The 14,058-nt window shown below is 44.4% G+C and overlaps 1 protein-coding gene across 1 annotated transcript in view; it reads right to left on the reverse strand.

The window, feature by feature from the left end:
• Positions 1 to 14,058, reverse strand: part of LOC309332067 (ovostatin-like) — a 46,997-nt gene that overhangs the window by 4,596 nt on the left and 28,343 nt on the right. The window contains exons 20-31 of the mRNA XM_081844785.1: positions 13,160 to 13,286; positions 12,319 to 12,410; positions 9,440 to 9,491; positions 8,539 to 8,622; positions 7,254 to 7,430; positions 5,878 to 5,959; positions 3,789 to 3,945; positions 3,313 to 3,387; positions 2,705 to 2,870; positions 730 to 950; positions 346 to 561; positions 109 to 233 (exon numbers count right to left, since the gene is read on the reverse strand). Coding sequence (XP_081700911.1) covers positions 109 to 233; positions 346 to 561; positions 730 to 950; positions 2,705 to 2,870; positions 3,313 to 3,387; positions 3,789 to 3,945; positions 5,878 to 5,959; positions 7,254 to 7,430; positions 8,539 to 8,622; positions 9,440 to 9,491; positions 12,319 to 12,410; positions 13,160 to 13,286 — 1,574 coding nt within the window. The remainder of the gene's footprint in view (positions 1 to 108; positions 234 to 345; positions 562 to 729; positions 951 to 2,704; positions 2,871 to 3,312; positions 3,388 to 3,788; positions 3,946 to 5,877; positions 5,960 to 7,253; positions 7,431 to 8,538; positions 8,623 to 9,439; positions 9,492 to 12,318; positions 12,411 to 13,159; positions 13,287 to 14,058) is intronic.

Genomic DNA, 14,058 nt, shown 5'->3' on the forward strand with positions numbered 1-14,058 from the left:
CCCAGCAAGGCCCCAGGAATAACCAAAGTGCCTTATATTGCTTTATACAGCAATGCATGGCAAAGTTGTCAACAGGGGATAGGCATAACTTTGCAGTCTTTTCATTACCTGGCTTTCAGTTCAAGATCAAATCTGGACAGAAAGTTGCTTGCGCAGGAAGCATTTTTTGTCCGCACTGTGAGAGCAAATCCAGAGCCATGTGTAGGGAAGATGATGTTGTATTGCAGGGGTGTCTGAAACAGAAAATAATGTATAGCACATATAACAGGGGACAACTACTTTGTTACTGACAATAGCTCTGTGACTAAGTAGCAGAGGCACTTGTGGGCTAGGGATGCCATTTACCTGAATGTAGACACACCCAGAACCTTTCACTTCCACACTGTAGTTTCCGGGGATGTTGGGTAATTCAACCTGTTGCAGCAGGACACTGTTGCTACTCGTCACCTGGAAAACCTTCTTAAAAGATCCCCCAGCACTGATCTCCACTGTATTTTCTGCATCTTTTGTGAAGGTCAGATTCCCAAACCGAGATAAAGCCAGGAGAGCCATAGGAGTGTCCTGGAAAGAATCATACATATATGGAGAAGGTGAATAGAGACTAGTTTCCCTTCCTCTTTCATGTCCCTAAAACTCAGGGTTATTCAGTTAAACTGACTTGACAATCAATTCAGGACAGACAACAGAAGGCACTTCTTCATACAGTTCCCCAATTAATGTATAAGTTACCTGAGAGGAGGAGAAGCCTCCTAAAGAATTTTGGTTTCTGACCAGCCACCGCGCCATCTGTGAGCCGATTGTCAGGTCCTCCCGGGATAGGTTTGGTCGGTTAAGCCACGCCAGCAGTACATAACTGTTCATCAGAATCTCAAGAGATGATGCACGAGTGTAGAAAGAAGGGAAATCTTCTACTCTAGGCCTCTTTTCCCTTTTCCAGTACAGCAGACCACCTGAAGATGCAGAAGAGGCTATTAAGTTACAGGGAAACAGTAGTTATCAATGTACTTCCATGTCAAGCTTCCTGGCTTTCATATTGATCCGCAGCAACCAATCTTTTCTCATGTATGTGCCACAAGGTAAGGGCAAGAGAAATCACTGCCTTGAAGTAGTTATCTTTCTAATCTTCCAAAGTGAGGTGCAGGCAGCTGAACAGTTCTGGAGTTGTGGACATAATGTATCTTGATTTCAGTAAGGGTTTTGACAAAGTACCCCATGATATTCCTGTGGAGAAGCTGGTAAAGTGTCGGCTGGATGAGGCAACTGTTAGGTAGATTTGTAGCTGGCTGACTGACTGAACCCAAAGAGTGCTCATTAATGGTAGAGTGGGTTCTCCTTCATGGAGAGCACGTGTTGCGGTGGGAGCAACCATGACATTCCCTGTTGCTGGGTGGGTTAGTTTCGATGGCCACGGATTTGATTGGGCACCTCCATTGTTGCTGGGGAAAATTGATTGTTGCGATTTTATTTGATTGATGGGGGTGCTATATAGGTCCCTGTGCGCAGTGTTGAGCTTCTTCTTTTCGCTGCACACATTGGCTTACCCGCCTACCCTCCCTTTATTTAGGGTTTGTTTGCGCTGACCTTGCTATGCCTGTCATGGGGTCGTCTGCTTTGGAGCAGGGGCCTGGTAAGAATTTTACCATTTGGCTGATTGCCTGGGGCCATTTGGGTTTTGCCAACTGTGTAGCAAATCATCACAACTTGTAAGTTGCGGTTAGGCATTGGTTAATATTTTGGTTGGTGGAGGGGATGAGGTTGGCTGTGCCTGCCCCTCCAATGCTGATGCTGCGAGGGTATTCTGTTAAAGGAATCCAGGGGCTCACCATGCTTTCGTCCGTATCCCTGACAAAGGGCTAGGGCCATGCAAGAGCCCCAGGGAGCATTTGGGGAGAGGTGTGAGCCTGGCACCCAGCTTTATTCTCTCCCCAAAATTGCTGACCCTTGCTGACTTCCGCACGGGTGTGGTTGTCTGTTCTGTTCCTACCTCCAAGTGGGAACAGATAGTCGCTAACCAATGCCTAAGCAACCATTCACTTACTGTAATTCAATAAAGTTGTGGCCAAAATTATGCCAAAAACCAAAACAAAAGTGATGTGTGAACGTGTTTTATTTAGGGGTATCTTAGGGGTCCTCGACACATAACTCCTCATCCTGGAGAAAAAGTGACAAGTGGGGTGCTACAGGGTTGTGTCCTGGGCCCGTTGTGGTTCAGCATATTTATAAACAATTTGGATGAAGGAATTGAGGGGATGCTCATCAAATTTGCAGATGACGCCAAGCTTTGGGGGGAGCTAATGCCGCAGAAGACAGAATCTGGATTCAAAATGACCTTCACAGATTTGAGAAGTGGGCATAACATAATGAATTTTAATAGGGACACCTAGGTCTGCTTGTCATGAAGTCATGGCTTATTTTTGCGCACACTCATTTCTTGGTCAGTTGTTGGGTTGCGCTCACACTCGGGGTACCACCAAAGCAGTGCCACCACAATATGAACCACCAAATTATTACAGCCTGTTGCATACCCTCCAACATTTCAGAGATAAAGCAGTGTCCCTGAATGGCTGGGCTGCCATGGCATGGCTGAAGTAAACAACCAAAATTCAAGTGGTGCCACTGCTAGAAATCTAAAAGTGCATGCAAGCAGTTCCAGATGACAAATTTCATGGAGGCAAGCCACGAATCACAACAGTACACCACTTACCATTTCTAGTAGCAGATGTCATCAAGACGTCCAAGAAATGTTTCTGTTTTTCTGCGTTGCCAGCTAAACCATATGTATGGGCCAGGAGAGCATTTTCGAATGTGCTCCTAACATGCCCATCAGAAGCAGCATCCAAGCAGGAGAGGCCAGCCCGCACCACAGGATACTAGGGTTCAAGAGAGATTGTTATATATTATCAAGATGGCCGCCGGCCTCTGAGGCAAGGCGAGGCAGCTGCTCCCCCCGTTTTACTGTTTTATTGCCCTATTCTATTGTTCCCATTGGATTGTGCTCTTTGTTTACTTCAAGTACTCAAGAATGATCAAGGAGACATGAAAAAAATGCAATTAATTAGAACTTTGGACGAAGGAGCACCCTTTACATTGTGTTATAGTCAGTACAGATAATAAGGGAAGGTCGAAAAGAAAGGTTTGTTACATCTCCTTGGAGTTGGCTGAGATTCTATATTGACTTGATGCTGATTTCCCGGTGGCGTTAAATAAGATGAAAGAGTATGGAAACTGAAATGCAAGCGTGGCATTTTAACACATCTTAAAGGAATTGCCTGAGAAATATCTATGAAAACTAGAGTAATAGTAAGTCAGTACCGAGCTCTTGAGGTTGCTCTCCAGTAGAGATGAAGTAATATAGGCCGTGAGTATGGTGTTTTGATCCGCTCCATCCTATTTGCAAAGGAAAAATCAGTTAAAACAGGGGTGTAATAGCATAAAGTTCCCTCCCTAGAGAAATTTTGTTGGGCTTTTAATTTTGCTTGTCTGCAACAATCCCTGGAAATGAAATTCAACCTGCAGTCCTAAGTATACATAAAGATAAAGGTAAAGGGACCCCTGACCATTAGTGACAACCCCTCCCACAAAATTCCAACAATTTTCTCCCCTCCCCAATGAGAAAGCATACTTTGCCCCCCCCCCATATTTTCAGGAAATTGGGGGCAAGGAGGGTTTGTCCATCGTATTAAAACTCACATCCCTCAACAGGGGTTGAACCTGTAACACACAAACAATTTCCATTTATACTTTTGTGTCCATAACTTCCCATGGGAAAGCGATTAATCCATTCCCACCTCTAAGGCTTGGTTGTAGATTTTCCCATCCGACTTGAAGCAGCCATCTGGCCCCTGTTTGCTTGAAATCCAGAGGAGTGCTTGATTCAGGATGGTTTCATCTACAAATATAGCAGGTGAGCTCTGTCCAAATGCTTTGTAGACTAAGGTGGTGAGCCTGCAAGGACAAAGAGCAGAGGGGCCTGGGATGAGAACAGAACTTGGCAAAGCAGGAAGAAGTCGAGACCAGAGCAACCACTTCCAATGCTTCAATATGCATAAGGGACTGTATCCATTTGGAATTAGGGAAGCAGGATAAACCCAGGCGAGGCGCTGATGAAAAACTCAACGGAAGGATGGGAAAGAATCGTTCCCGATTTATAGCAGACATAGAAGCCAACTCCTAGGGGCTGAGGGGTCTTCACCCCCCCATTAAAATATTTGAGGGGGCAGAGCCCCCCCCCAGTTGATGGGCATTGCCATTCAAAGTGTGCCTGTGAACAGCATCATGTGATCAATTATGCATGGTAAGGCTTACAATATTTTATTCCGGTTGTCACCCCTGGTAGCAGAGTGTGTTTTTTGTTTTTTAAAGGATTAAGCCAGGGGTCAGCAAACTTTTTCAGGAGGGGGCCAGTCCACTGTCCCTCAGACCTGGTGGGGGCCCGAACCCACCCTCTCCCGAAAGGACCCCCCCCCCGCCGCCACTCAAGCCGCAGCTGCAGATACCGCTTTGTCTTTGGCAGTGATGTCGTCGTCCTCTGCCTCAGCCCGGGGTCTGTGGGGCGCAAAGCCCATGCTGCTGGCTTGGGTGGCAGAGGTAGCCTCCCCGCCGCCACTGCTTCCTCCCGCTTGGCTCTTGGCCATACGCGGCCACCTCAGTGGGAAGGAAGGGGCGTTGCCCAGAGGTGTTCGTAGCTTTGGATTGCCCGCAGGAGCTTCCTGCAGCCATTCCGAAGCCACGCCAGCGTTACGGAAGTCAGTCCCTGCGCGGTGAGGCCTCTGCGCTGTGCTGGTTTAGCGCGGGGACTGATCGAGCGGGCGGCAGGGTCCGCAAGGTTCACGGGCTGGATTAACGAGCCCGTGGGCCTTAGTTTGCCGACCCCTAGATTAAGCAGTCACAGATAATAGATCAGTCGATGGATATTATTCTGTGAACTGCCCTGAGACCCGTGGATATAGGGCGGTATACAGGTGAAACTTGAAAAATTAGAATATCGTGGACAACTTCGTTTATTTCAGTAATTCAAGTGAAACTAATATATGAGATAGACTCATCATGACATGCAAAGCGAGATATGCCAAGCCTTTATTTGTTATTTGCAGTAATTGATGCAAAAGGGGCCCAAACCAAGTACTGAGTACATATGCATGCTTCTACTTCTCAGAGGTCCAATATTGCTCTATTTGCAATCCTTGTTTTGCTGATTTCATTTAACATTCTAATTTTCTGAGATTGCTAATTTAGGGTTTTCATCAGCTGTATGCCATAATCATCACAATTACTGTGAACTTTTCCACGATATTCTAATTTTTCGAGTTTCACCTGTATAAATTCAAATAACAACAACAACAACAACAACAACAACAACAACAACAACAACAACAGCCAGCCAAAGTCTAATGGACCCAAATGGATTAGAACAGAGTTTCCCAAACGTGGGTCTCGGCTGTTTTTGGACTACAACTCCCATCATCCCTAGCTAGCAGGACTGAGCGGTCAAGGATGGTGGGAATTGTAGTCCAAAAGCAGCTGGATGGCCAAGTTTGGGAAACCGTGGATTAGAGCCAGCACTTGCTGAGGGCAAACGGGGGGGGGGGGGGGGCTAGTACTTTATGCAATGTTCATGAGCTTCCCACTTGAAATGGCTGGCCAACTGTTGAAGCTGGATTGAATGGACTCTTGTCCTGATCTAGCAGGAGAAACCTATGATGCTTGTATCAGTGGGAGCAGAAGGAAGGAACTCATCTTCCCAAGTGCTCCCAGGTTGGAACCCAGTGCCTTCCTCAGACATTTGGTCCTGGAAGCCCATCAGCCACACGTCTGAAGGAACAGTGCACCGCCATCTTGTTTCCGCTCAAGGCCTTAAAGCAACTTCACAGGTCTTACCAAAGGTTTCCTTCTGCCTCCCTGCTACCAAAAGTACTGAAGGAACCATCAGGGCGTCTGAATGGCATCTGCCTCTGGTATCCTGAAGTGGAAGAAAAATACAGCAAACCAATTTTTTCAGGTGCTTTAACAGTCAAATACATTTCAAGTGAGGAAGATGGCAAGAGCAGAGATGGCCTTCTCAGTGGTGGCACCCCAGCTATGGAATAGGCTCCCTTGGGAGGCTTGCCTGGTGCCTTATGTATTTAATTATGTGTCAGGTGGAAAACTTTCTATTCACCCATGCCTGTGAAAGCAAACAAAAACCCCTGGGCTCAATGTTCAAGTTTTGTTTTATTCTATAATCTGAGCTGCTAAATTAGTTTTATTTCTCCTCCACCAGGAAGGAAAGTTTTAATGCTGCATTTTAGGGGGGAAATCTATTCAGTCTGCTTTCCACAGTGCACTGACCTGATGTGCCCCAAACTTGCCAGGAAATTGTTACGCAGCTCCCCATGAGATGATGGTGATGATGATTTATTTGTACCTCTCCAATCTGACTGGGTTGATGCACTCTAGATTTTGCAACATAATGTGCAAATCGTATATGAAATACGCATACAAAATGCATATTGTGCTGGCGAATGTATGGGAAAGCATGTCTTTTATGCAAAAGGTGTGCATGAAATGTGCACAACCTGACAGAACACGCCAGTGCCCTCTTTGTGCTTGTGCTATACCTTCTTTCTTTCCCCAAATAATTTTTTTATTGTTTTCAACATGTAATTCTTTTTCCAACAATCCTTACTGTCACATTATAATCCCTTTGACTCTGCCGAGTCCTGACTTCCCTCCCTCCTGACCGCTGGTATATACATCACATACTTTTTGCGTATATTATTGTCATAACTCTACTGTTTTACATTGGAGGTGTTATTCCAGTCCTGCTAGTGTCTTAATATTTTTGTTGTTCTCCTTTATATATTCAATAAATTTATTCCAATTGTTATTGTATCTTTGGTCCTCTTGGTCCCGGATCCTTCCTGTCAATTTGGCAAGTTCCGCAAAATCTATCATCTTCACCTGCCACTCCTGGATGGAGTTTTGCAGCGGCTTTTGGCATACATGAACAAGTTCTGATCCTTTATTTTAATTTCTTTTCCCACTAGACCTAGCAAAAATGCCTCTGGTCTTTTTGGAAAAGTATACTTAAATATCTTTTTAAGTTCATTATAGATTAACTCCCAGAATCTTTTCACCTTGCCACAAGTGTGCTTGTGCTATACCTTCATGTGCCTAAACATGTATGGCTGCCTACATTGCAGCCATTGAAACGAAAGAGCGACTTGGCAGATGCCGTCACAAATACCCACGGTGTCAGTTTTGAAAGTACTCACCAGCATTTAAATTTCGAATGATCCTGGATTTTTTTTCTTCTGTCAACTGCTTTGTATCCGTCAGGTAGAACAAAATATATAAATGGGACAAGAACATGGCTATATTCTGTTCTGCACAACCATAGGGCATTGGGAGAAGATTTTCAGCGTTCTTCATGGCTGTGCCCAGAATGTCACCTTGAGAGCAAAAGAACATGGGCATTTATGCACTGCATGTCACATAGAAACAAACTCCTAAGGGCCAAGGTCCCTTCAGCCCCACCCCATAAAATAGTTGAGGAGGCTGAGTCCCCCAAAAGTTGATGGGCATTTCCATTCAAATGGTGTGCATGAGCTGCATATTGTGAACGGCCCCATAAAATAGTTGAGTTGTGGGGCAGATCTCCAATATTTTATTCATGTTGGCACCCTGATAGTTACCTCTACAATGAATGCTGTTTTCATAATAAAATGATTGTCCGCAGACTCACAGCGCACAGAGCAAATCCCCTCTAGTTCTACCCCACCTAGAATATCTGCAATTTTAATCCAATTCTGTCACAGTTTAAAAAGGCATAATCATTAGGGGAAGGAATCCCTACCATATTCGTGAGCCAAATCACAGTCTCCCAAGGGCTACAGGATAAACATGGCTCTTTTCTGAAGCACCAAAATGGGGTCCAAACCAAATCTTTACCCCAGCCAGCTATCATGTCTGTAATTAATTCCTGCTTCATTATAAATATACAACTCCAGGCTAAGCACAGAGTAAAGAAGGGAATTGGTACATGCGTGTTGGGTAGGAGGTTTGATGTTAGAATGGCGAGGGAGAATGAGTGGCAACTTTTGCCTTTCTCTGCACAATCAGGGGTGCTGAAGACTGCTCTGTATCAGATCAAGCAATGACTTACGGGAGACACCTCACAATTACAGTCGTACCTTGGTTGTCAAATGCCTTGGTACTCGTCTGTTTTGGCTCCCGAATGCCGCAAACCCGGAAGTGAGTGTTCTGGTTTGCGAACGTTCTTTGGAACCCAAATGTCCAACGTGGCTTACACAGCTTCCAATTGAGTGCAGGAAGCTCTTGCAGCCAATCAGAAGCCGCGCCTTGGTTGTTGAATGTTTTTGGAAGTTGAACGGACTTCCGGAACAGATTCCGTTCGACAACCAAGGTAGAGCTGTATATTGATGGAGCAATGCCATACCAGAAATTTTTTTACATCAAATATGAAATGTCACAACAATCTTAGACAAGGCGCAAACAGGAAAGAAAGATTTCAAGTATGATAACATTCTGAGAACTTACCAAGGACATAAAGTGAAGCTTTTTCTGATCCATTCACCAGATTTGAAGGCAAGTTCAAGGTTATTGTTTCAGAGACTGGTGTACCTAAGGATTTACAGGAATAAATAGTGGGGACTGGATGTGGATCCTCTTTCAACATTCTTCATATAGCACAGGAGCCATTGTCTTAGCTTTTAAGTGAAGAAACTGGCAAATGGTGGTAATGGAGCTGAAATTAATTACCCACCAGTTATAATTGGATAGCCAGCAAATATTTAACTTCAGTATTTAGGTCTAATCTACACTATACATTTAAAACATTCTTATACCACTTCAACAGTCATGGAGAATCCTTGCAACAGTCGTTTGTTAAGGATGCTGGGAATTCTAGCTCTTTGAGGCCAGCACCCTTAAACTACAGTTCCCAGGACTCCTTGGGAGAAGCCAAAGTTCTTGGGTTGTTATTGTTTTTATTTTGATTGTGTATTTTGGTGTTTTTATATTGTGATTTTATCCTGTGAACCACACTGAGACCTGCAGGTATAGGGCGATATAGAAACTCAATAAAATAATAATGACTGTTAAAGTGCTTTAAATGCATTGCATTGGATACAATGCTATTTAAGGCTCAGGATTGCTGTGGGTCAGGTTATTATTCTCAAACAGTAATTGAAGCTAAGAATTAATGGTATTAATATTGGATATTTTTATTTATAGTATTTCTGTTCTGCCTTTTAAAAAATAATATATATATTTAAGGCAGCCAACAATGTAACAGAAAATTCAACTATAACAAACATGTTTGGCAGCTGGTGCAATTATGTATTTTACACCTGCCGAAGTAAAACCAAATAAATGGATGTCGAAGTCTAAAAACAATTGTGGAAATAGTGAATTTTCACTCTATGCATGTAGTGCATACCTTTTACGCAGATCAGAGAGCTCTGGGTCACCTCCTTCTTGATGCCTTCAGGCTGGATGACAGAGGAAATGGTAAGATGAACAATACAGAATGCATATCCATCCATCCATCTATTCATGTTCTACACCACCCAAGGATCTCAGGGCATATAAAAACTCAAAAATGCCCAACGTAATAATGAACAAATATGAAAACAATACCCCCCACAGTTTAAAAGAACAGAAAGCTTGCAATTAGATAGCAACAGAAGCCAGAATAATACAGAGCATCCATTAGCTGCCTGCAAAGTTCTCATGTGCTTCATTTGAAGAGCCTCCAGATTGCAGGTCTCAATTAATCCATACCAGTGGAGGAACAATTTGCTATCTATTCCTCCTCATTCGGGACTGTCAGCTAGCTTCTGCTTTCCACCCATGTACTTCTAGGCTTCCACAATGCATCATGCCAAACCTATGCACACACCGGGCGACCCCTTGTAAGGACCTGTTCCTCTCCATAGCTGCATTTGTGCTCATATACCACCAGTATCGGGACACGGGTGGCGCTGTGGGTTAAACCACAGAGCCTAGGACTTGCTGATCAGAAGGTTGGCAGTTCGAATCCCCGCAACGGGGTGAGCTCCCATTGCTCGGTCCCTGCTCCTGGCAACCTAGCAGTTAGAAAGCACATCAAAGTGCAAGTAGATAAATAGGTACCGCTCCGGCGGGAAGGTAAATGCCATTTCTGTGTGCTGCTCTGGTTCACCAGAAGCGGGTTAGTCATGCTGGCTACATGACCCAGAAGCTGTACGCCGGCTCCCTCAGCCAATAAAGTGAGATGAGCGCCGCAACCCCAGAGTCGGTCACGACTGGACCTAATGGTCAGGGGTCCCTTTACCTTTTACCACCAGTATCAGCTGGTGTGGTGGGCAGAGACATCCTCTCAGCATCCAAATCACTGTAGCTTCCCTGGACTTGCTGGGAACCTGAAGGCCCTGTTCCTGCCTCTCTCCACCTGGCCCAGGGTGGGGTCTGACAGGCTTCATAAGAACTGCTGCTGCCCAGCAAGGACTGGGGTATTTTGGGAAAAGTTTAATCAGGAGTTTTTGTTGTTATTGATTTTAATTTTTTGTATCTGTGTTTTTATGTGCAAATTGTTCAGTTTGGTTATGTAGTTTTTGATGTGTTTTATTGATTTTTATGACTACTTTGCTCTGTTTGCAATTATGTAAATCTTTTCATATTGTGAGCTGCCTTGAGCATTGTTTTAACTGTGGAAAGGCGGCATAATAATAATAATAATAATAATGATGATAATAATAATAATAATTTATTATTTCTACCCCGCCCATCTGGCTGGGTTTCCCCAGCCACTCTGGGCGGCTTCCATAAAAACCAAAAATACACTAAAATATCACAGATTAAAAACTTCCCTGAACAGGGCTGCCTTAAGATGTCTTCTGAATGTCAGGTAGTTATTTATCGCTTTGACATCTGATGGGAGGGCGTTCCACAGGGCAGGCGCCACTACCGAGAAGGCCCTCTGCCTGGTTCCCTGTAGCTTTGCTTCTCGCAATGAGGGAACCGCCAGAAGGCCCTCGGTGCTGGACCTCAGCGTCCGGGCAGAACGATGGGAGTGGAGACGCTCCTTCAGGTATACTGGGCCAAGGCTGTTTAGGGCTTTAAAGGTCAACACCAGCACTTTGAATTGTGCTCGGAAACATACTGGGAGCCAATGTAGGTCTTTCAAGACCGGTGTTATGTGGTCTTGGCGGCCGCCCCCAGTCACCAGTCTAGCTGCCGCATTCTGGATTAGTTGTAGTTTCTGAGTCACCTTCAAAGGTAGCCCCATGTAGAGCGCATTTGCATTTCATACAAATGAAATGATGATGATGAGGTAAAAAAGGACCCCTGGACGGTTAAGTCTAGTCAAAGGTGACTATGGGGTTGTGGTGCTCATCTCGCTTTCAGGCCGAGGGAGCCGGCGTTTGTCCACAGACAGCTTTCTGGGTCATGTGGCCAGCAGCACTAAACCACTTCTGGAGTAACAGAACACCGTGATGGAAGCCAGAGCGCATGGAAACGCCGTTTACCTTCCTGCCACAGCAGTACCTATTTATCTACTTGCACTGGTGTGCTTTTGAACTGCTAGGTTGGCAGGAGCTGGGACAGAGCAATGGGAGCTCACTCCATCACGGGGATTCGAACCGCTGACCTTCTGATCGGCAAGCCCAAGAGGCTCAGTGGTTTAGACCACAGCGCCACCTGCGTCCCCTTATGATGATGATGATGGATGGGGGATGTCAGCAATGTTCCTTCACTGAGAGGGAATGAGAACGCAGGCATAGAGAGAGAACAGGTAAGAGTGGAATGCAGAGGGGAGGGAGCAACAGCAGGGAGCAGCCGTACGTAACTTGATCTCTGGACACAGGGAAAGAATGCAAGTTGTCAGCTCAGACAGTGACACAGATACAGCAGTATAGGGAGCGCCCTCTGCAACATCAGACTGGCCAAGAAGCGCAAAAAGGACAGGAAGAGACGTGGAGGTTTTCCTGTTGTGGGGAAAGGGGGCGGAGCTCAGTTCCGGCAACTGTGCTATCTGAGGAGGACGGAGATTAGCTGAGCTCCGACTGGGACGTTTTTATTTGACTAATAAATCTGAAGTAATTAACTTCCAGAGTTGTCTTGTGTGTGAGAGAGAGAGATCTAAGCCTTACAAGGCAGGGCAGGAGTGAAGTCAGGGCTGCACAAATGAATCCAAGCCAGTCCTTTTGCCTGAAAACCTTTGCAGCTCCAACTCCAACCTCTCCACTGCTAAATGACACTGGTTGCTAATGTGCACCACTGTGGTCCACGAAACCCTTTTCCATCTCTTGCAGATGCCAAGGTTTTCATGCTTACCTCAACCAAAAGTGGCTTGATCACGGTGTCCCTTCGTCCTGCGCTCAGCTCAGTTCCTTTGGCTTCAGCAGTGATACTGAAATTCACCATACCTGAAAGAAGGAATGGTAAGAAAACTTACATATCGGGTGGGAAGCCAGCTTTTAAATTTGTATTCAGAATCAGAAGAATCTTTATTTGCACCAGCCACTAGCCATAGCAATAAAATAAAATGTACTGAAGATAGAGGTAAAAACTTAACTATACAAAATACATTTTGGAGGTTTGCATCAACCATGAAATAATAGATCTTATTCCAACTGCCCCCGCTAAAAACCTTGCAGTTTTTGCTGTCACCTGATGATCTTGATCTACTAAAAGAAAGGACACAGTAGCAATGGTTGGGCGATCCGGCATTGACAATAATAGAGGGGTAATAAACCTCACTCCTCAAATCTTTGTATTTAATTTGTATTAATCTGGTGACATTTGTTAAAAATTATGAAAAATCAATAAAAAATAACCGGCAAAACCCCCCACAAACTTACATGTAAAGTCCAAATTGTCACCGCCATGGCACTGAAGCAAGAAGAGCAGCATATATATTCCCTTGTATGCTGCAAGTTTTAGATAACTAATATACAAATCATTTATAATGTACATAGGCCATTCCTAGCAGTAAACAGTAGCAGCTTGTTTCTTGCTTCGAAGCCATAAGGATTATCAGGGTTTTCAGTTTCATTTATCATTTCATTTCATTAAAAATACATTTATTTATTTTTCTAAGTTGCAATTTGGGGAGAAATTCAAGAAATTCAGAGGAAAGCTAAAACTGCAAAATTCTGCAAGAGAAGATGATTACCCAGTCTTTGAGGGGTAATTCTCCAAGTGTAGGATTGTGTTTCATTCGCACAGATTCTTACGGAGTTGTTCCCTGGAGACAGCTTTTCTGCTTTGAAATCCTGAGACTCTTCCAGCTTAACATCTATCTGAGAGCAGGGAAAACAATGGCAATAGTGTTGTAAGTTTGTGGAGTCGCCTGGGCTGCCCTTCTACTTCTGGGGTGGCAGACACTGAATTTAGCATGTTAAAATATAAGACATGTTGTTGTTGTTGTTGTTGTTGTTGTTTTAAAAAAGCCAGGCTGGCTTCCTGATGAAATAATCGCCTGAAGAGATGGACCATTAAGAGAACGCAAAAGATAGGGAAATGGCGCATCAGCAAGGCACACAGTCTCTTCCTGGAATCACACACCACTTGGAGACTGGGGTGGTGTGTAACAATATAAAATAAGGAGCTGTGACGTGCCAATTAAAACCTAGACTGTATAACTGCTATCTTGACTTGGGAGCAAATTACAAGCGGTACCGGATTTCACCCTGCGGAGTCCCCATGGCAATCGAACTCTCGACACACACCCCCCTCACAAATTATCTAGAGGAATAACATTGAACTAAGAAAGCTTGATTGTCATTTTCTTTCAAGATCAAATCTGGCCTGGGAGAGTGGAGTGCGGACTGACTCCAGCTACAAAAGCTGAGGCTGTTGAACAGATTCTTGGGCTGGAGTATTGTTTACGGGGGGTTGAGAGAGCTGTTGCTGTTATTGATATTGTTGTTGTATCTTTAGTTTTAGATCTTATGATTTACGTGGAAATTGTTTCCATTTGGTTGTGTACTTTTTGAAGTGTTTTATTTATTGTTTATGACTTCTGTTAAGTTTGTAATTATGTAAATCTTGTCATGTTGTAAGCCGCCTTGA

The sequence above is a fragment of the Podarcis erhardii genome (genome assembly GCF_964252035.2).
Source record: "Podarcis erhardii genome assembly, chromosome: 17".
Lineage (NCBI taxonomy): Eukaryota > Metazoa > Chordata > Lepidosauria > Squamata > Lacertidae > Podarcis > Podarcis erhardii.